Raw genomic sequence first — 21,920 nt, 5'->3', positions numbered from 1 at the left:
AAACTATTGTTCACCAGACAATTCGGCATGCCACAGGTGTGTGTGCTCTCTCTCTCTCTCTCTCTCTCTCCCTCTCCCTCTCCTCCCTCTCCCCCCTCTCCCCCTTCTCCCCCGCCTCTCCTCCCCCCACCCCCCCCAGAGTTGTCACCCTTTCCACAGTGAGGGGAAGGTCAACAGATCACTGTTTCAGTTTCAAACTCAAGGATCAGCAGACTTACCCCTACCATTGAGAGAGAGAATGATCACCCGAGTACAGAGGCTTCCAATAGTTGCATTCACTGTTGCGATATTCAATCTTCCTGATATTTCAGTTGGTGTCACTGGTGAGGAATTGAGTTGTCCATAGGGGCCACCTGAGGCTGCACTCCAATGACTCCGTATGTGCACATCATCCAGGCTGCTCCTGGAGATATCGAAAACGGCAAGTCAGCAATCTCTGGAAGTGGGAGCTCACTGCCTATAGAACCACAGGTTGAGTGCAGCTGTAGATCACAGACTCCACAGACACCTTGAAATGGAAAGAAGAGACATTAAAGAGAAGAATTTAAACTGTTTCACAGATGAGCTTGAAGAAGTCACCCTGTCACCACATCTTAGCTCCATCTGCGCAGTTGTTTGGATGTTGCCTCAATAAAGTACTCTACAACAAAATGTTAACACTTTCTTTTGGGATCTGACTTCTGTGATAGCCTTTCTCCAGTCCCTGGCTCAAGGTCAGATATGCCTCATGTCTAACTTCTTTGTATGTCAAATCTTCTTCAATTGCCTGACTTTGTTTCATGTCCTTGTCTAACTGAAAGGAGATGACACCAGGATAGGGTGTGTGAGGGCAAGAAATCAGAAGGTGCTGCTTTACTTTCCATAAGGTAAGCCCCTTAGCTCCTATTTCTCGGGGGTATGATTTGTAGCACTATGCTGTATGTGTTTCTCTTCTATTAGATACAGTTCATCTTAATTTGTTGGCATTGCCTCCATGACAGCCTCCATTTCTCTATTAGCAATGGAGCCAACTTTCTAAAAAACGCATACATAGAAAATGTTGCAACATTTGTTCCATCCTGAGCAGATGGAGGATGAGGGGAAAGAAAATAAAAGAAAAACAATAGCATTGGAACTCCATGGAATTATTGGGGCAGAAATCTGTGCATCCATCCAGTTGTGGTGCTGGCTATGTCACTTGCATTCCACTCAGAGGTATTGCATTGGGATTAAGGATGATGTAAAGATTAACAAGGCAGTTAAAAGTTTTGCATACAGCTTTGAAATAATATTGTTTTCTCTCTCTCCTTGGTGATATACAGAAACCTATTGCATGGTGTCACACAAAAGACTGTGCAGGAGGATGTTAGTATAATGTATGTCTGAGAGAAAAGGAATTTTATATCTTGGAATTGAAATTGGTTTAAGAATATCACATGTACCGAGGTATAGTGAAAAGCTTCTCTTGCACACCGTTCAAACACATTAAATGATTACACAGTACATTGAGATAGAGCAACGTAAAACAATAACAGAATACAGAATAAAGTTTATCAGCTTCAGAGAAAGTGCAATGAAAGCAAACAATATGATGCAAGATATAACCGTGGGAGATTGTCTTGGTCATTGCACTTTCGATAGCAAGATTCTTTTGGACCGTGATAATGTAAGTTGCCACAGGCCTGTTGCTCTTGTCTGGTGACAGGACAGATGAGATGGGAGCTGTGTAGCCTCCATTGTAGAGAGCACATCAGGCACGCCTGCTGCTGCAGACTAGATGGAAGACACAAAAGCATTGCAGCATGACATCTATGCTGAGCCTGGCACTAGCCTCTCCCGTCAGTGCTACCTTCCAGTGTTCAAGCAGTGGAATGACAGGCTGGATTGCATGTGTCTGCACACTGCTGGGAGACTCTACCATCGACTTCTGGATATTGTCGCTCAGGGTCTGACTATATAGATTTTTTTTCAAGTGAATGTACTTCTTTGCTCAGTATTTTGAATTACGTTACTCACTATTTTGAATGTTACTTGCTATTTTTAATGCTTACTTGCTAATTTAAATGTTTTGCACTTTAACCCCAGAGGAATGCTGTCACATTCCACTGTATCTATGTCTGTAGAGATGAATGATAATTAAACTTGATTTGATGATCATAACAAGGTCGATTGTCATACTAGTGAACTATTCAATAGTACGGGTAGAATCCGTACTTGACTTTTGTGGTACATGCTTTCAAGCTTTTCTATCTACTACCCAATGGGAAAAGGGAGAGGAGAAATATTCAGGATGCATGTTGTTTTTGATTATACTGACTACTTTACTGAGGTAGCAAGAAAGATAAACAGTGTCTGTAGAGGGGAGACTTGCTTATGTGATGTGCTGAGCTGTGTCCACAACTTTCTGCAGTTCTTGCAGCTATGAACAGAGCAGTTGCCATACCAAACACGAGGAAATCTGAAGGGTCTCGGCCCGAAACGTCGACTGTGCTTCTTCCTATAGATGCTGCCTGGCCTTTTGTGTGAGTTGCCATACCAAGCAGTGATGTATCCAGATAGGATGCTTTCTATGGTGCATTGATAAAAATTGGTAAGGGTCGACAGGGATATGCTAAATTTATTTAGCCTCTTGACAAAGTAAAGGTGTTGGTGAGATTTATTAATTGTGGTATGTATATGCTTGGACCAGGACAGCTATTGGTGACTCTTAGGAATGTGAAATTCTCAAACCTCCCATGTTGTACTACCCCCTTCCTGAAGTCAGTGACCAGCTCTTTAGTTTTACTGACATTGAGGGAAAGGCTGTTGTCATGACACCATGCCACTAAGCATTGTGTTCCCTTCCTGTATTCTGACTCATCATTATTTGAGATAAAGCCACTACAATGTCCTGGAGTTCGGTGATGAGTTTACTTGGAATTATAATTATAAAGGAGGAGCTGCAGTCAATTAGCAATGGTCTAGTTCTCTTTACCGTCCTGATGCTTCAGAGATGAGTATAGGGTCAGGGAGATGGCATCTGCTGCAGTCTGTTACAGCAGTAAGTTAATTGTAGTGGGTTGAGGTTGTCTGGTTGAGGAGTTGATATATACCAGTGTCTCAAAGCGTTCATGATGGTGGAAGTCAGAGCCACAGGTCATAATTAGTAAGACACGTTACCTTGTTTTTCTTGGGTACCAGGATGGTAATGATCTTCATAAAGCAGGTGGGAACCTCAGAAAGAAGCACTGTGCAGCGTAACTGGAACAGGAAACTCGAACAATTTCTAACTATTGTCAGTCATGCGTACTTGCGTGGCCGTTAGACACTACACCATACTTAGAACGTTTTTTTAAATAGCATCGGTTATGGGTGTTTGTGTTCAAAAAGCAGCATTTTTTGTCACTGATAGTTGGTAAGAAATGAGCAATACTCAATCCAGTTTTAAGCATTCAGGCTTGGAGATGTCAGAAACATCTGGGAGTGAAAATGAAATGATATCACTACTTCAACAAGTTAGAAACTATGAAAAATTTGAAGGTATTGACAATTATCTTGAATGCTGCAGTGAAAATGAAGATTTGAAGGATGCAAACATCAGAAGCATTTTATGAAGGCTGTTCATTATCTGCACTAGGTGTCTGCACTGATCTTGTTCATTTACACTCAATCAAAAGAACATGGCAGCATACACTGGATGAATTCCTCTATGACAACTATTAGGAACAAATAGTTATCAATGTGACCTTCCAAAGGTTTTCGGCCCAACACACATCAACTGTATTCTTTTCCTAGATGCTGCCTGGCCTGCTGAGTTCCACCAGCATTTTGTGTGTGCTGATTAGGAAATAATATATTGTTTTATAGTACTGCAGTAGTATTAGTAGTGTTCCAATTTGTTCTGTATTTAATTTAAATACATAACTTCATACTCAGTTAAACTGTAGTTTGATCATTTTTATACATGTTTAACTATTTCTATGTAAGTTCAGCTAAATGGGGCAGCTGCTTAATTGGGCCAAAATGTACTGATCTGATATGCCCCAATTAACCAGAATCCACTGCACATGTAAATGTATGTGGCTAATAAAATTGATCCTTGATTCTCTGCTGCATGATTTCTACAAAGTAAAATTGATTTTTACTTAGTTCCTTCAGTGTGAGCTGCTTGACCTGTTTTGTACTCAATCGGCTTCAAAGAAGTTCATTTCTTTATTTTTCCATGATGGATGCAAACAACATTCTACTCAAACTATTTTTACCACTGTCATTTGCCAGGCTTATAAAATAGATGAAGTATTGCTCAGAAGTTTGGAATGCTGACTTTAACATTAAAATCAATGGAACTAATAAAGCAGAAGGGAATAGCTGCCAGACTAAATCCACCGGCTTTATGCAAATATCCTTGGGCCTAAGCTTTAAATAATACCCATTCATTTAAGCACTGAACCTCTTCATTTCACTTCTATGAATGGATAAACATGTAGCATTTCAGTCTAGCAACAAGAGTAACATAGAAGTAGTTGGAAATTAACTACACAGTACAAGTTCTAGCATTGCCCTATCTAAGTTGTTTATTATGCATTTGTTTTGAAAATAGACTTATTTTGCATCCTTTTCATTGTTCAGTAGCAATTAGTGGGAGGCAGACAAAAGAGACTGCAGGTGCTAGAATCTAGAATTAGAAAAAGAACACAGTGATTGCATATGCAGTGTCTGGTCTTAAAACATCGATTTCCATCTTCTTTTGCCTCCACAGATGCTGCTTGGCCCACTGAGTTTTTCAAGAATTCTATTTTTTTTTACTCTCAGATGTGAATTGCATCAGTCACCAAGAATTTCCTGGTATCAATACATTTCCTATATTGTTTGGGTATATGATGGTCCAGACATCACTTCACTATGATTGGTCCAACTGTACAGCACCCACCACCAATCCCACTAGTGGTCTCCAGCACAGGAAATGATAACACTGTTCAATTTAAGACAAGTTCAAATGACAATAGAAGGGGGTTTAAATGCCAGCTGGCATCAGAAGGCGAGAGCTGAGATAAAATAAAGAAGTCAGCCATTTACTGTGTCGGAACTACAAGTATTAATTGCCAGTCAGCAATAAACTTGTAGTTACACCACAGATTTGGTGTAGATATCATGATTGTTTCTCTGCATGCTCAGTGTGGTTATGTTTTAATATCAGTACAGAATGGTGAAACTCTAGGGTTGGGTTTGAGTTGATCAAGAAATGAGGCGGAAGCAGTTTTCATGAAGAAGATAATTTCACACCAGCTCAGTAGTGAACTCCTGAATGTTGATGACTGGGGACTTGACAATAGTAAATCATTAATATAAATGGTAGGTGATTAGACTCTCCTTTGTTGTTGATGATCATTTACCATCTAATTGTGGTTCCAATATTACACGTTGGATACCAGCTCTTACCTAAATATTGTCTTGGATGGAAGGCATTCAATGCTTAATTTCCTAAAGCAATGTGAGTGGAATTGAAATTAGTCCAATCATCAGAAACCACCCAACCCTTGCCCTTAGGAAGAAGGGAATGTCATTACCGAAGCAGCTGAAGATGAATGGCTGAAGACATTGCTCTAAGAAGCTCCTGCAAAGATATCCTGGGTGATTGACTTTCAGTAATCACAAGCATCTTTGTATAAAATATAACTCAACCAACTTCCTTTTGATGCCCACTGGCTTCAGTTTTACCAAGACTATTTGATGTCATTCTCAGCCAAATGCTGTTTTGATGTCAAATGAAGTTTTGATGCATCACCTCTAGAAGTCAAATCCTTATACAAGTTTAGACAAAATTTGTGATGAGGTCTGAAGCATATGGTAAACCCTAAAATAGACTTCAGTGAGGTGGTTGTTGGAGAGATTGATTTGCAGTATTTAGCTGGATTGGTTTTGTTCTGTTTCATTTGAATAGGTCATATCTTGCATTTTTAACAATGTCAACTTGATGCTAGTGCGATAAATGTACTATAGCAGTACAGTTAATCATGATTGTTAAAGATTGTTAAAGTGGTAGCTGTGTGGAACGAGCTTCCAGTAAAAGCGGTAGAGGCAGGTTCGATATTGTCATTTAAAGTAAAATTGGATAGGTATATGGACAGGAAAGGAATGGAGGGTGCAGGTCAGTGGGACTAGGTGAGAGTAAGTCCGGCACGGACTAGAAGGTCCGAGATGGCCTGTTTTGTGCTGTAATTGTTATATGGTTATATGGTTATAAATTTTTGGAACACAGGGTTGGATCGGCCTTCTTTAATGACAAATCCTACTCCCCCCACCCCCAAAATAAAAAGTTCTGGAATACATGACTTAGATTTTACTATCTCGTTTTTTATCCAATTTTCAACCACTTTGTCTTTTCAGGTTGTGGTCGGATTGTTACAGCACAAAAAGGAGAGATCCACTCACCAAACTATCCTCATCCTTATGGGATTAATGTGGATTGTTCCTGGGTCATCACTGTGGATAAATACTACAGCATCTTCCTCAACTTTTTGGACTTTGACCTTGGAGATCAAGAATCATGTAATTTTGACTACGTAGCTGTAAGTCCAAAAGGTGCTATTAAATCCATATTTACTTCATAAGGAAGTTTGGGGTACTCAAAAAGAGCTTTAGTATGGGTTTGGTATTCCTAAAGTTTTGGTCATTATTGACAGATCAGCATATTACTTTAATGTACTGTATAATATTTGTGTGCTATTTCAAATTAGAAAGTTCGGCAATTTTTACTGCATGGATATCCTGTTTTCCTGTCAAGAGACTATATTCACATATTTTGATGTCAAAATGAACTTCAGGAGGGATATTTGGTTTTCTAAATCTAGTCTATTTCCTGCTATTTTGTCTTGTAACCTGATATTTATTACAAAGTTGGTAAGTTATATCTCTGACATTAATGGGAAATCATGAGTATATTGGTGTGAAACTGTCTTGTGTATTTGCAAATAAGTTACAAGAGATTAGAGATTTCTGAAAAACATTCTCTGCTGAATATTTGTCATTATTAAAAGAGCTGTCAATGCTGGGGAGCTGTTTTCTCCCCAGTTTCATACTTCATCACAGAACATTTTTGATTGATAGGGCCAATTGCACAATAGGCCTCTTTCTTTTCTATTTCAATATCATGTTTCAACTCCAAATGACTGGACCAGTATAAACAACTTCGTTTTATACATCAACTAGTATTATAATCTTTTCATATTCCCACCAAAACAATGATGAAATAATAACTGAGATGCTGAATACATCGAGCATGATTAGCAGCATTCAAGGATAAAGCATCAGAACTAACATTCCAGTTTGATAATATTTAAGTAAAATTTTCATTCATGTAAATAATCTGCTTCCATGTTCATATAAGCTACTTGACCAGTTGAGCATTTCAATTCCAGATTTCTAGTTACTGGGCTCCATCGCTTACTATGCAATCAGTTCAAATGTTAGTATATTTATAGTATACATTTGTGCTTTATTGCCTCTCTTATTTTAATTAGTATTTCTGTTTAAGCAAGAAGATGGAAGTTTTTACTTTGCTGTTCGCAAGTTTATGATCAGTAAACTCAGGTTTGGAATTTCCTGATATTTGTTCTGAATACTGAATACAGGAACTCTTCCCGAATGCTTCTCAAAACAAGAAAATGTTGTTTTACATTTGCTCTGTATTATACCTAATCTTAGTACAAAACTGGAAAAAAGTTAGCAGTTATTGTGCTGGCACCAAATTAACCCAGAATAAACAAAATTAGGTCAGAGCCTCAGATCTTATAGTAAGGAAACTACCGGTAGATGATCACTTAGTTTGCAAAGTTGAAATAAGTGTTCTTTAAGCCTGAACTTATATTATTGGGAATAGTGTATGAAATATGGGCTTTGAGTTGCACTTGAACAGAGATCAGTAAACTTAATTATGGCTGTGTCTAGCACTCCCAGCCCTTTCGCAGATTTTCATTTTGTAGATTTTGTTTAAATTTACACTTTGCTCTTGTGGATTAAGTATATAAGTTAATTGTAGACCTACTGAAACATAAAACAGGAAGTTCCTCTTTTTTAAAAACTTTTTTTATTGAGTTTTCAAATAATTACAGAAAGAAGAAGAAAAAATACCCTTCCCCCCTCCCTTAGCCCCTCCCCCCTAACATCCCTATAGAAAAAACGAAAGAAAGAAAGAAAGAGTGCCTGGATATCCTCTGAAGGTGATTATAGAGGTGTCATTCACTGAGATTGCCCTTAGCATAGTCTTAATTATATCTTCAGTTAAAAGTTTTTTTTTAATGCTCTGACATACTGCTTGTTAAAATGTAAGCAGGGTTAATGATTTTATTTTCTTGTTCTCAATTATCAGCAGACAGAGGAGTAGGCTGTTAAATTAAATTGATAATGAACAGATCACATGATTAGTAGAGTTTTCTGTATTCTCTAATGATGCTATTTTTCAATCAGATTCAGCTGCAGAATGCTTGAGGGGCTCACAAAACAAAGAGACAGCTGGCTAGATTATTTTAAGTACCTGTATACATGTACCATATGATTGGAATATCTGATACACAAATGAAAGTCAGTGTGATCAGGAGAATGGTCATTGCATTAGTTACAATTGAACGGGAAAGCAACTGTGGGGATTAGAAAACTGTTAATTTGGCAGCTTTGCTCAGTTAACTTCTACTGTTGAACAACACATATCTTTTAGAGTTTTATATGTTATCTGTGCATCATTATGTAAATGATAAGCAATTTGGTATAAAATTAACTAAAAGCTTATTTTACTCAATTATTTTTATGATAATATGTAGAAACTTGAAAATATTTGGAAACTGTTACAAACAGATATATTTTCACTGCAACAAAATACATCACGCTGAATGTCTACATATATGGCATCAGTTGGCAAAAATTTAACTTGGTAACATTTTATACAGAAGACAAAGGCAGACCACTGCTGTAACCTACCGAGTACATGATTTCCCAATATGTCAGAGTAACTCGGTGGGAAATCGTCCACCAACTGGAAATTCCAGATGCAAACTAATGACGAACATTTTATAATACATGAAATAATCTAAGCAATTGGCAATTTTGAGCTCAGCAAGTCGACTTCACTTTTTGAGGAGAATTACACTTTACACCTTTGTTGCTTTTCCCCCCTCTGTTATTAGTGTGGGGAAATTGGTTTCCAGATGTTTACAAAAACATATATGTATATTTTAAGGTTAGTCTTTTTATAGTAGAGTCATTTTTATGGCTGTTTATATATTTGTGATATACAGTAGATCTACAGTCTGCACGATTCAATCTTGAATTTTCTCGCTTAAATGATGAACAAATAACTTGTTTGTTGGTCACCAGATAGTAATTCTGGGTGATTATCAATTTTACTTTAATCTCTGTGAGAACGATCTTCATTTTTATTTCATTGGTGTTTTAGTCTGTATGTGTCTGAGTCACTTGTCTCTTTTATGGTTCATTTATTTATTTCTCATATTTTAAACTCCATATTTATTTTGGTATTTTAGTAATTAGTGTTCTATGAAGGAAATAGTCACTTCAAGACAGTCTGATTTGAAGCCTATCTTCCTCAGGGCAAACTCAGGTAGCATCATTGTGAAAGCTTTAGCAGGGTCTTTAGTGGTTCTACATTTACTTCAATTAAAGTAACAGCTTAATAATTCACCAGAGCATTGGTCTATGTTTATAAAACCTCAAGGTAGAAATTGTTTCTTTCGAATCCAAAACACAATGTAACATTTTGCTGCCAGTAGGATGCACCATTTAAGTAAAAGATCTTCCTTAGTATCATGGCGTTATCAGATTCAGATTCAGATTCAGTTTATTGTCATTTAGAATCCACAAATGTAATGCAGTTAAAAAATGAGATAACGTTCCCCCAGCATGATATCACAAAAGCATATGACAAAACAGACTACACCAGAAGATCCACGTAACGTTTGGCAATCCCCAATCCAGAGTCCGGAGAGGATGCTGCGTATTAATATCGCGCTACCGTCTAGCGCGTTCCCCAGAAAGGAGCTCCAAAGCCACCAGTCAAAAACAAGACCAAAAACTAAAGCTACAAGACCTGCACAAGACCACATAATTACAACATATAGTTACAACAGTGCAAACAATAGCATAATTGATTAAAAAAAAACAGACTATGGGCACAGTAAAAATAGTCCAAGATGTTAAAGGACTGTAAGTTCAAAAGAAATCACCACAGTTTCCACAAGTCCCCAGGGTCCCGACAGACTCGCCATCCCACGCCAAGGCACTGCCCGACTCAGCCTCGCAGACACAGCACACAATGGAAGCTCCGTCGAAACCAGCCTTGCAGATGCAGCACAAACCGAAAGCGACCTGAGTCTGTCGAACCTCAGAGCCGACGACCATTCCTTCCGGCACAGCTTCTCCGAGCACCATCCTCTGCCGAGCGTATTAAGACGGCCCCACCAATGGCCCTTGGCAACACGACCCCAAGGACTGGGGGCCTGTTCTTCCCAGCAGAGTCCCGGACCTCACAGCTGCAGCAGCAATGAAGAAGGTCTTCCTGGAATTTCCCGATATTTCTCCATGCTTCCACGTCCATTTTCAATCAATTATGATTGCGCACGGCACCCCACTTCACAAATAACAGATAATCAGTTCCGGAGTGGCCGCTGCAAACTGTGTCGCGCCGCCATCTTGGATCATAAATCAATTCTTGTATCTAATTAATCAGTTATCAATTCACTCACTTATTTTCACACATGTTGAAAACCGTTGTTATTTTGAAGTAGTTTGAAAAAACTAGACCAGAAGAAATACCAAATCAGTAGTCTACTGGATTTTCAGATTTGTGTTTGCCATTGGACCCAGTGCAATATTAAAATGCACAAGAGCTTCATAAGTGATGCATGCATTCTGCCATTTCAACTGGATGTAGATCCACTTCTGTACTAACAAAAATCACCCATCTGCTACCAGTTACTTACTGAAAATAACATTCCTGTATTTTAGCCTAAGAATCCCTCCTACCTTCTCAATTATTTGATGAGCACCAACATGTTCTTGGAAGTTGATCTTCAAGCCAGCTCTGCCTTTCTAGAAGATCATAGGTATTATTTATTGACCTCAGTTCCAATTTCCTACATGATTCTCATCACCATTAATTCTCTGGTCTAAAATCCTATCTCAACCTTGGTAAGTCAACTTCTACAACACTGTGGGATACACTGCTCCAATGGATTCATAATCCTTGAGGAGAAGTTCCTCTTTATACGAGTGTATCTCTTTATTTCCAAAGCTTGCCCCTCCCCTAGATTTCTCCCATCAGTGAAGAGATTTTTGCATTTTTGGTAATGATCTTTGCATCCACACCAGCCACAGGAGTAGTATCAGATGATTGGAATGTGGCAGATGTTATTCCTTTATTCAAGAAAGGGAGTGGGGATAACTCTGGGAATTATAGGTCATTGAAACTTACATCAGTGATGAGGGACAGCTAATGCTTCACAAGCCTGATTGAATTCAATGAGGATATGACAAAGCACATTGATGAAGGTCAGAATCAGAATCAGTTTTAATATCACTGGCACACACTATGTTGTGAAATTTGTTGTTTCGTTGTAAAACTAGATAAAGAAAACTTAAATAAATAAGTTTAACACAAAAACATTATACTTGTTCATGTATTTATTGAGAAAAATAATCCAATATTGCATGTATTTTTTGGAAGTATGTGAACCATTGTTTTCAGTAACTGGTGTATCCCCCTTCTACAGCAATTACTTCAACCAAATGTTTCCAGTAACTTTTGATCAGTCTTGCACATCAGCTTGGAGAAATTGCACAAGAAAAATAGAGGGCTATGGGTAACCCTAGGTAATTTCTAAGGTAAATACATGTTCGGCACTGTCGGCCGAAGGGCCTGTAGTGTGCTGTAGATTTTCTGTTTCTATGAATTTTAGGCCATTCCTCCTTACAAAACTACTTCAACTCTGGGATGTTAGTGGGCTTTCTTGCATGAACTGCTTGGGTTAGGTCCTTCAACACCATCTCTATAGGATTAAGATCAGGCCTTTGACTCAGCCATTCCAAAACATGAATTTTCTTCTTTTTGAACCATTCTATTGTTTTGTCTTTCAGGTCATTGTCTTGTTGCATTATCTGACTTCTATTAAGCTTCAGGTAATGGACCACTGCTCTGACATTCTCCTGTAAAACGTCTTGATACAATTTTGAAATCATTTTTTCCTCAGCTGTTGCAAGCTGTGCAGGCCCTGAGGCAGTAAAGCAGCCCCAAACCTTGATGCTCCTTCCACCATGCTTCACAGTAAGGATGAGGTTTTGATGTGGTGTGCTGTGCCCCTTTTCCTCCAACTATAGCAATGTGCATTACTGCCTAAAAGTTCAACCTTTGTCTCATCTGTCCACAGAACATTGTCCCAGAAGCATTGTAGAACATCCAGGTGGTCTTTTGCAAACTGGAGACATGCAGCAATGATTTTTTTTTTTGGAGAGCAGTGGTTTCCTCTTTTGTGTCCTTCCATGAACACTATTTTTGTTCAGCATTTTTTATAGCAGACACATGAAGAGATACTTTAGCAAGTTCTAGAGATTTCTGCAGGTCTTTTACTGTTACCCTTGGGTTCTTTTTCACCTCCTTCAGCATTGTACGTTCTGCAATTGGTGTGATCTTTGCAGGATGCACTCTCCTAGGGAGAGTAATAACAGTATGGCATTTCCTCCATTTGTACATATTTTTTCTTACTGTGGACTGATGAACACTTGGGTCTTTAAAAATGCCTTTGTAGCCTTTTCCAGCTTTGTGCATCTCTACAATTCTTCTTCAAAGGTCCTCTGAAAGTTGTTTTGATCAAGGCATGGTGCACATATAAACAGAACTTTTCTGAGAAGTGCATGCTTGTTATTAGCCTGACTCTGTGTGTCTTTTTTATAGAGCAGGGCACCTCTACAACCTAAACCTCCAATCTCATCGCATTGATTGGAACACCTGATTTGAAATAGATTTTGTAGTAGGCATTACCCCAGAGGTTCACATACTTTTTCCAACAAATACATGTAATATTAGATCATTTTTCTCAATACTTAAACAAAGGAACAAGTATAATGTTTTTTGTTATTTATTTAACTAGGTTCTCTTTATCGAGTTTTAGGACTTATGTGAAGATCTGATCACATATTGGGTCATATTTAAGCAGAAATAGAGAAAAGTCTACAGTATTCACAAGCTTTCTAGCACCACTGTAAGGAGTGGGGAAAACAAAGAAAACATATTGAGGTAGTGTTCATGGATTCATTGTCCATTCATCTGCCGGAAGTAAATTCCTTGTATATGCATAGGTACTTGGTGATTAAAGTCTGATTCTGATTCTGATTCTGATTCTGATTCAGAAATCTGATGTTGGAGGAGAAGAAGCTATTCCTAAAATGTTGAGTGTGTGTCTTCAGGCTCTCATACCTCCTCCTTGATGTTAGCAATGAGAAGAGGGCATGTCCTGGGTGATGGACATCCTTTTTGAGACCTCACCTTTTGAAGGTGTCTTTGATGCTGGGAAGGTCAGTGCCCATGATGGAGCTGGCTCAGCTTGTAACCTTTGCAGCTTTTTCTGATCCTGTGCAGTCATCCCCCCCCCCCCACCACCAGATGGTGATGCAACCAGTTCGAATGCTTTCCACAGTACATCTATAGAAATTTGGATGTGTGTATTTCAATTTTAGTAAGGCATTTGATTAAGGTCCCCAAGGTAGGTTTATTTAGGAGGCATGGGATGCAGGGAAACAGCTGGGTGGATTCAAAATAGGCTTGCCCATGGAAGGTAGAGACTAGTGGTAGATATAGTGTATTCTACCTGTAATTTGGTGACGACTGATGTTCCTTAGGGATCTGTTCTAGGACCCCTGGTCTTTGTGATTTTAATGTGACTAAGACGAGGAAGTCAAAGGGTGAATTAGTAAGTTTACAGTTGACATGAAGGTTGGTGGTGTTGTGGATAGCACAGAATATTGTCAAGGGTTACAATGGGACATTGACGAGATGTGGAGTTGGGTTGAGAAATGGCAGATAGAGTTCAACCCGAAAATGTGTGAATAAATTCATTTCAGAAGGTTGAATTTGAAGGTAAAATACGGAGTTAGTGGCAGGATTCTTAGCAGTATAGAGGATCCAAGGAATCTTGGAGTTTATGCCCATAGATCCCTCAAAGTTCATTGGATGTTTAAGAAGGCATATAGTGTGTTAGCCTTCATTAGTTGCGGGATTGAGTACAAGAATTGCAAGGTAACTTTGCAATGCTATTATACTCTCCTTAGACAATGCTTGGAATATTGTTTTCAGTTTTGGTCACCTCATTATAGGAGGAATGTAGAAGTTTTAGAGAGAGTGCAAAAGAGATTTACCAAAATGTAGCTTGGATTAAAGAGCATGTCTTATGAGAATAGGTTGAGTGAGCTAGAGCTTTTCTCTGTGGAGGAAGGGAAGGCGAGAGGTGACTAGATAAAGGTGTACAAGGTGATAAGAGGTATAGATTGAGTGAATAGCTAGAGAATATGCCCCTGGCTTATATGAAGAGGCACAATTTTAAGGTAATTGGTGGAAAGTATAGGGGGGGATGTCAGAAGTAAGATTTTTACACAGAAACTGGCTGCATGGAGTGTCATGCAAGGAGTGGTGGTAGAGGCTTATGCATTAGAAACATTTCAGAAACTCTTAGATTGCACATGGTTGATAGAAAAATGGGGTCTATGTGGGAGGAAAGGGTTGGATTGATCTTAGAACACAACATCATGGGTAGAAGGGCCTGTACTGTGCTGTGGTGCTCTATGTTCTATGTCTTACCAAACTCCTCCCTCCTCAGGACTTTCTATGTTTTAATAATATTACAACTCATTCTTCTAGATCTTCACGAGTATATGGTTAATTTCCTTAATCTTTCTTCAGAACATAATTTTATCTGGATTGAATCTAATGAAGCTTCTCTGCACTGCCTCATTTCTAAAATTAAAACATCAAAATTTTACTTAATTGTCTTGCCAAGGTCTTGTATGTTTGTTCAAAAAGAATTCACTTCTTCTGTGCTGCATTCTCTTTATACATACAGGCCAAAATCTAAATGACCCATTATAAATGGGTGTAGTCTTGAAAATGACTAGGGTAATAACAATGACCTTAACCTACTCGATGAGGATGAAACTGAAAGGCAGTTCATGAAATGAGTGTAATCTATCAGCGTGTTGCTTTAGGAATGCAAAACACCACAGTGAAGGACTTTTGCGGTGTGTTGAGCAAAAGATCAAATTGTTGGAAGCAATCTGTTTCATATTTTAGTTCAAGGATAAAATTTGTAGCCACCCCTTGCTGGGCCTCTACAATCCTGATACAAGAGTTTGTTACAACTAAGTGCAAGCACCCTTTTCTTGAGCTGGTTGCATTTACAATTGAGTGTCAGGCTCAATATACCAATTGAAAAATACTTTAATTTTTAATACTTTATAAAAATTGCTTTAAAAAATGTTTTGTCTTATTAGACATACAATTAACAACAATTTTTTTAAAGTGGGGGAGATTTTAACCATGTATGTACTGAGTTCTTTTTGTAAATTTCATCTGCTAAGCCATACATATTATATTAGAACCAAATCATGAAACTATGGAAGCAAAATATGTGATTTAACCCTTTTGTTTCCCATCACCCTATATATTCCTCTTGTTCTTCATCTCTGATAATACCAATGATCAAAATGGTCATTTTGCATTCAGGAAGAAGTAAGCAAATAATTGTTTCTTACTCTATTACAAGTCAAAGAAAGATTCTTAATAGAAATATTTATATTTTTAATTTATTCTTTTTCATTTGAAAAAATTATTTTATTTTTATGCACTAATTCTACATTTAGCAGCTTGACTTCTCTGCATATGGGATTACTTTAATTTCAAAGGTTAATGTTTCTATTTGTCTTTTTGTTTCCATGATTGCAGCTCCATATTTTATAATAACTTACAAGTTCTATGACCTTGTTTAAATTTCCAAATAATTTTCATGTTTTTACTGCATTTCAGAATATTGAACATATCTGCTGTTAATACAAATGACCAAAGATCCAAATAACGTCAACCAGCTTTGTGTAGTTATTTTCATTAAAGTAGTGACAATTATTTCCGATGGACTAGCAATAGATTTGCATTTTAACATTGAATAGTACAGCAGAGGAACAGGCCCTTCTATCTGTGAAGTCTGCAGTAAACACTTTGACTGTTGTACAGAATCTATATAAAGTATTCACCACCCTTGGAAGTTTTCATGTTTTATTGTTTTACATCATTGAATCACAGTGGATTTAATTAGACTTTTTTGATACTGATCAACAGAAAAAGAGTCTTTCATGTCAAAATGAAAACAGATCTCTTCAAGGTGATCTAAATTAATTACAAATATAAAACAAAATAATTGATTGTATATGTATTCACCCCCTTCAAGTCAGTATTTAGTAGATGCACCTTTGGCAGCAACTACAGCCTTCAGTCTGTATGCTATCAGCCTTGAATCTGTGTGGGTAGGTCTCTATCACATCTGGGCACTGCAATTTCTCCCCATTCTTCTGTATAAAACTGCTCAAGCTTGGTCAGATTGCACGGGAATCATGAATGGACAGCCTTTTCAAGCTCAGCCACAAATTCTCAATTGGATTGAGGTCTTGAGTCTGACTTGGCCACTCCAGGATATTAGCTTTGTTGTTTTTATGCCATTCCTGTGTAGCTTTGGCTTTATGCTTAGGGTTATTGTCTTGCTGGAAAACAAATCTTCTCTCAAGTTGCAGTTCTGTTGCAGACTGCATTAGGTTTTCCTCCAGGATTTTCCTATATTTTTCTGCACTCATTTACCCGCTACCTTCACAAGCCTTGCGGGGCCTGCTGCAGCCATCATTGTGCTTCACGATAGGGGTTATCTGTTTTTGATGTGTGGTGTTTGGCTTATGCCAAACATAGCATTTAGGCTGATGGCCAAAAAGCTAAATGTTGGTTTCATTAGACCATAGAGACTTCTTCAAGCTGACATCAGAGTCTCCTACATGCCTTCCAGCAAACTGTAGCCAAGATTTCATGCAAGTTTTTTTCACCGTGGCTTTCTCTTTGCCACTCTCTCATAAAGCTGCAACTGGTGAAGCACCCAGGCAACAGTTGTTGCATGTGCAGTCTCTCCCATCTCAGCCTTTGAAACTTGTAACTTCTCCAGAGTTGTCATAGGTCTTGTGGTGGCCTCCCTCACTAGTCCCCACCTTGCATGGTCACTCAGTTTTTGAGTATGGCCTGCTCTAGACAGATTTACAGCTGTGCCATATTCCTTTCATTTCTTGATGATTGACTTAACTGTATTCCAAAGGATGTTCAGTTTCTTGTATCCATCTCCTGACTTGTGCTTTTTCAATAAGCTTTTCGCAGAGTTTTTTGGAAAATTCTTTTGTCTTCATGGCATAGTTTTTGCCAGGATACCGACTCACCAGCAGTTGGACCTTCCAGATACAGGTATATTTTTATTAAAATCAATTGGAACACCTTGACTGTACACAGCTCTCCAAAACCAGATCTGCATTTAACTAATTATGTGTCTTCCAAGATCAATTAGCTGCACCAGTGATGACTTGGTATGTCATATTAAAGGGTTTAAATACTTATACAACCAATTATTTTGTTTTTTATATTTGTAATTAATTTAGATCACTTTGTAGAGATCTGATTTCACTTTGACACGAAGGAGAATTTTTTCTGTTGATCAGTGTCAGAAAAGCCAAATTAAGTCCTCTGTGATTCAGTGTCGTACAACAATAAAACATGAAAACTTCCAAAGGGGTTGAATACTTTTTATAGGCACTGTATGTCTATGGTTCATTATAGCAAATGTACAGTGCTTGAAAAAGTATTCAACCCACAAACCTTTGTTCACATAAGTGAATATTACAACCAGGGAACCTGATCAATTTAACTGAAGATTTTTATTTGTGAATCACATGCTCTTTTTTCACAGTGAAGTCCAAAAACAGGGAAAACTGTAATGCATGAAAACCTAAAAAAAAAATCAAAAACTGAAATGTCAGTAGTTCAAAAGCATTCATCCCTCTTTGCTCAGTACTTAGTTGAAATACCCCTCACAGCCATTGTAGCCAGTAGACTTTTTGGACCAGTGTCTATTAGCTTTGCACAATGTGATGAAGCACAATTTGCTCATTCCTCCTTGCAAAATTGCTCAAGCTGTGCCAGGTCAGTTGGGGAGCAGCAGTGGACAGCAATCTGGAGGTCTTGCCAGAGATGTTCAATTGCATTAAGGTCAGGATTTAGTCTAGGCCACTAAAGGATATTAATTTTCTTCATTTGAAGCAACTCCATGGTTGGTCAGGCAGTGTGCTTTAGGTCACTGTCATGCTGAAAGACAAACTTCCTCCACAGTTTAAGCTTTTTGTCAGTGGCGAGCAGGTTTTTATCAAGGATCTCTCTTATTTAGCAGCATTCATCTTCCCATCAGTCTTGACCAGATTTCCAGTCCCTGCTGCTGAAAAGCATCTCCAGAGCGTTATGCTATCTCCACCAAATTTTGCAGTACGGATGATATTACCTGGTCGATGCAAAGTATTAGATTTATGCCACACATACCACCATAGGAAAATCATTCCTTGCCCATTCCTTTGAAAAGCAAAACGACTTTGAAAAGTGAAACCTAGAATATACTGTAACAATGTGGAAGAAGGTCTTGTAGTTGAATGCAGCAAAAGTGGAACTTTTGGCTGCAACACTAGGTGGTAAGTGAGGTGACTACTGTCCTTGAATGGCCCAGGGTACTGACCTTAACCCAATCTAACATCTCTGGAAAGACCTTATGATTGCTGTCCTCTGCTGTTCCCCAACTAACCCAGCATAGCTTGAGCAATTTTGAAAGGAGGAATGGGCAAATCTTGCTCCATCGAGTTGTGAAAAGCTAATAGTGACTGATCCAAAAGACTACTGGCTGTAATAACTGCAAGAGGTTGTTCAACTAAGAACTGAGTGAAGGGTGATGAATACTTTTGAATTGCTGACATTTAAGTCTTTTAAATTTTAGGTTTTCATGCTTTACAATTTTTTCTTGTTTTTTTTATGAGCTCTGCTGTGAAAAAAAAAGGAGCACATGATTCACATAAAAATTTCTCAGTTAAATTGATCAACATCCCTGGTTGTAATACTCATCAGTGTGAACCAAGGGTTGGACGCTGAATACTTTTTCAAGGTGCTGTAAGTCTATGTTTTGCTAATATTTTCTAACCTAGGCAGCATCTTCTATACCCTCTACAAAGCCTCTACCCTCTTACTTCATTGTGATGACCAGAACTGCTCGCAATACTCCAAATGTGGCCTAACAGGCACAACATGACTTCCCAACTTGATTCCCCCAGCTAATGAAAGCAAGCATGCTGTACTTCTATTTTTCCACACTATCTACTTTTGCCAACTTACTGATCAAGCCATCTACATTTTAATTCAAATCTTTAATATATATCATAAATAACAGAGGTCCCAGTACTAATCCCTGTAGAATTCCTCTGGTCACAGACCTCCAGTCAGAAAACTAACATTTATTTTCCAATACAGTTTTTTTTTATTACCAAGCCAATTTCTGATCCAATTTATTGACCCCATGTGGATCCCATGTCACTTACTCTTCTATATTAGCCTACTGTGAAGGGCCTGGTCAAATGCTTTACTGAGGTCCATGTAGACACCATCTACTGCTCTACCTTCATTGATCATCTTTATAACTTGCTCAAAATTTCAATCAAATTTGTGAGAAAGTACCTCTCTTGCACAAAGTCATGTCACCTATCCTTAATAAATCCATGCTTTTCTAAAGAGAAGTAAATACTGTTCTGAAATAACATGGTCATTACTTGTATTTTCTGTCCATTGTCGTGTTACCTTTCATAATATTTATGCCACTGTTCATCCTTACACAGTTCATACCCCTTTTGCTACTGACTCTTAATTGTGTTTCTGGGTTGCCCAGATCAGTTCAAGAGTCAGATGTCCAACTGAACATGGTGAGGTTGGGACCATGGTGTACCTGCTGCCAGCTGCTCAATGTTTCTTTTTAACCTTAGCTCTTCATTTCGAACCTAAGAAATGGGTATGTAGAGAAATTGCATGTAGTTGGGAGAGCAATAGGGTTTATTAGTGAGAGATTTTAATTTCCCATTACTGACTGGGCCTTCCAGGGTGCTAATGGCCTGGATAGGGTGGAATTTATGAAATAGTACCAAGAAAGTTTCTGGAATCAAAGTATAGAGGGTGCAATACTGGTCCTCCTCTTGGGGAATATGGAGGACAGATAACTGCAGCGGCAGTCAGGGAGCACTTGGCCTCTAGTGACCAAATTCTAGTTGTTTTAAGGTAGTGAATGAAAAGGATAGGACACAGGGTGGGGTCTTAAGCTGGAGCAGGGCTCTTTTTGGGAGAATAAGACAAGTTCTGGTAGGTGTCAATCAGCTGACCTTGTTTGAAGGGAAAGGAATGAACGACAAGAGGGAGACTTTTAAGAGTGTGATATCCGAAGTTCAGAGGCAGTATGTTCCTGTTGGTGTGAAGGGTAAAACTGGCAAGCTTAAGAAGCATTGACTGATGAGAGATATTAAGGTGCTGGTCAGAACAAAAGAAGGAAACGTACATTGGGTTCAGGAGGTTGGGGACGAGAATATCCTTTTGATGGCTATAAAAAAATTAAGAATGTTCTCAAGAGGGATATCAAGAGAGCCCAGAGAGGGTATCAGATGGATCTGAAGATAGATTAAGAAAATATCCAAGTGATTCTGTACCTGTATCAAAGGTAAAAGGGTGGCTAGGGAAAAATTATGTCCCTTGAGAAAGCAGCTGGGCTGCCTATGCCTTGAGCTGCAAGAGATGGTGTGATTTAAAATAAATAGTTCTCCTCAGTGTTTATAGGGAAGAAAGTCGTAGTTGCTCAAGTAATATGGGAAACAAGAGGAAATGTTTTGCAGAACATTCATATTAGCTGAGAGGAGGATTTTCAGCCTTACAGCACATTGAAGTGGATAAATCCCCATGGCCTGACCAAGTATATCCCCTGGAATTTTTGGGAGGCTAGAGAAGAAATTGCAGAACACCTTGCAGAGATGTTTGCTTCATTGTTAGCCACTGGTGAAAATCCCAAGGACTGAATGTGGTTAAATTTGTTACAATGTTTAAGAAGGGTAGCTAGGACAAATTAGGGAACTACAAGCGGGACAGCCTAACATCAATAATGGGGAAGTTATTGGAGAAAGTTCTGAGGACAGGATTTACCAACATTTGGATAGATGAAGTCTGATTTTTAAAATTGTCAGCATGGTTTTGTAAGTGAAAGTCATTCTTGATGAAACAGAGATTTTTGAAAGGGTAACTAAAATGGTAGAAAAGGGTAGGGAAGTGAACGTTATCTATTTGAACTTTAGTAAGGCCTTCAACATGGTCTTGGATGGTAGATTGATATGGAAATTTAGCTCCCATGGAAGCTAGGGAGAACAAGTTAGGCAGATGCAAAATTGGCTTGGAGGTGGGAAGCAGAGAGTGGTGATTGAAGGTTGTATTTCAGGATAGAGGCTGTGACTCATAATGTGCCAAATGCATTGCTGTTGGAACCATTATTATCCTTTCTTTATATAGAGTGCCTATGAAAAGTATTCACTTCATCTCCCCCAAAAGTGTTCATGTTTTATTGTTTTACAACATTGTATCACAGTGGATTTCATTTAGCTTTTTTGACACTGATCAACAGAAAAAGACTCTTGTGTCAAAGTGAAAACAGATCTCTCCTAAGTGATCTAAATTAATTTCAGATATAAAGCACAAAATAATTGATTGCATAAGTCCTCACCCCTATTAATATGGCACACCAAATCATCACGGGTGCAGCCAATTGGTTTTA

At 38.4% G+C, this 21,920-nt stretch overlaps 1 protein-coding gene across 1 annotated transcript in view; it reads left to right on the top strand.

Annotated features, from left to right (window-relative positions):
• cubn (cubilin (intrinsic factor-cobalamin receptor)) overlaps nt 1–21,920 on the top strand; it is a 355,208-nt gene that overhangs the window by 123,714 nt on the left and 209,574 nt on the right. The window contains exon 30 of the mRNA XM_073055305.1: nt 6,346–6,527. Within this exon, the coding sequence (XP_072911406.1) occupies nt 6,346–6,527 (182 nt within the window). The remainder of the gene's footprint in view (nt 1–6,345; nt 6,528–21,920) is intronic.

The sequence above is a fragment of the Hemitrygon akajei genome, chromosome 8 (assembly GCF_048418815.1).
Source record: "Hemitrygon akajei chromosome 8, sHemAka1.3, whole genome shotgun sequence".
Classification (NCBI taxonomy): Eukaryota; Metazoa; Chordata; class Chondrichthyes; order Myliobatiformes; family Dasyatidae; genus Hemitrygon; species Hemitrygon akajei.
Note: the sequence above shows the minus strand (reverse complement) of the source record. Positions and strands in the feature narration are given on the sequence as shown.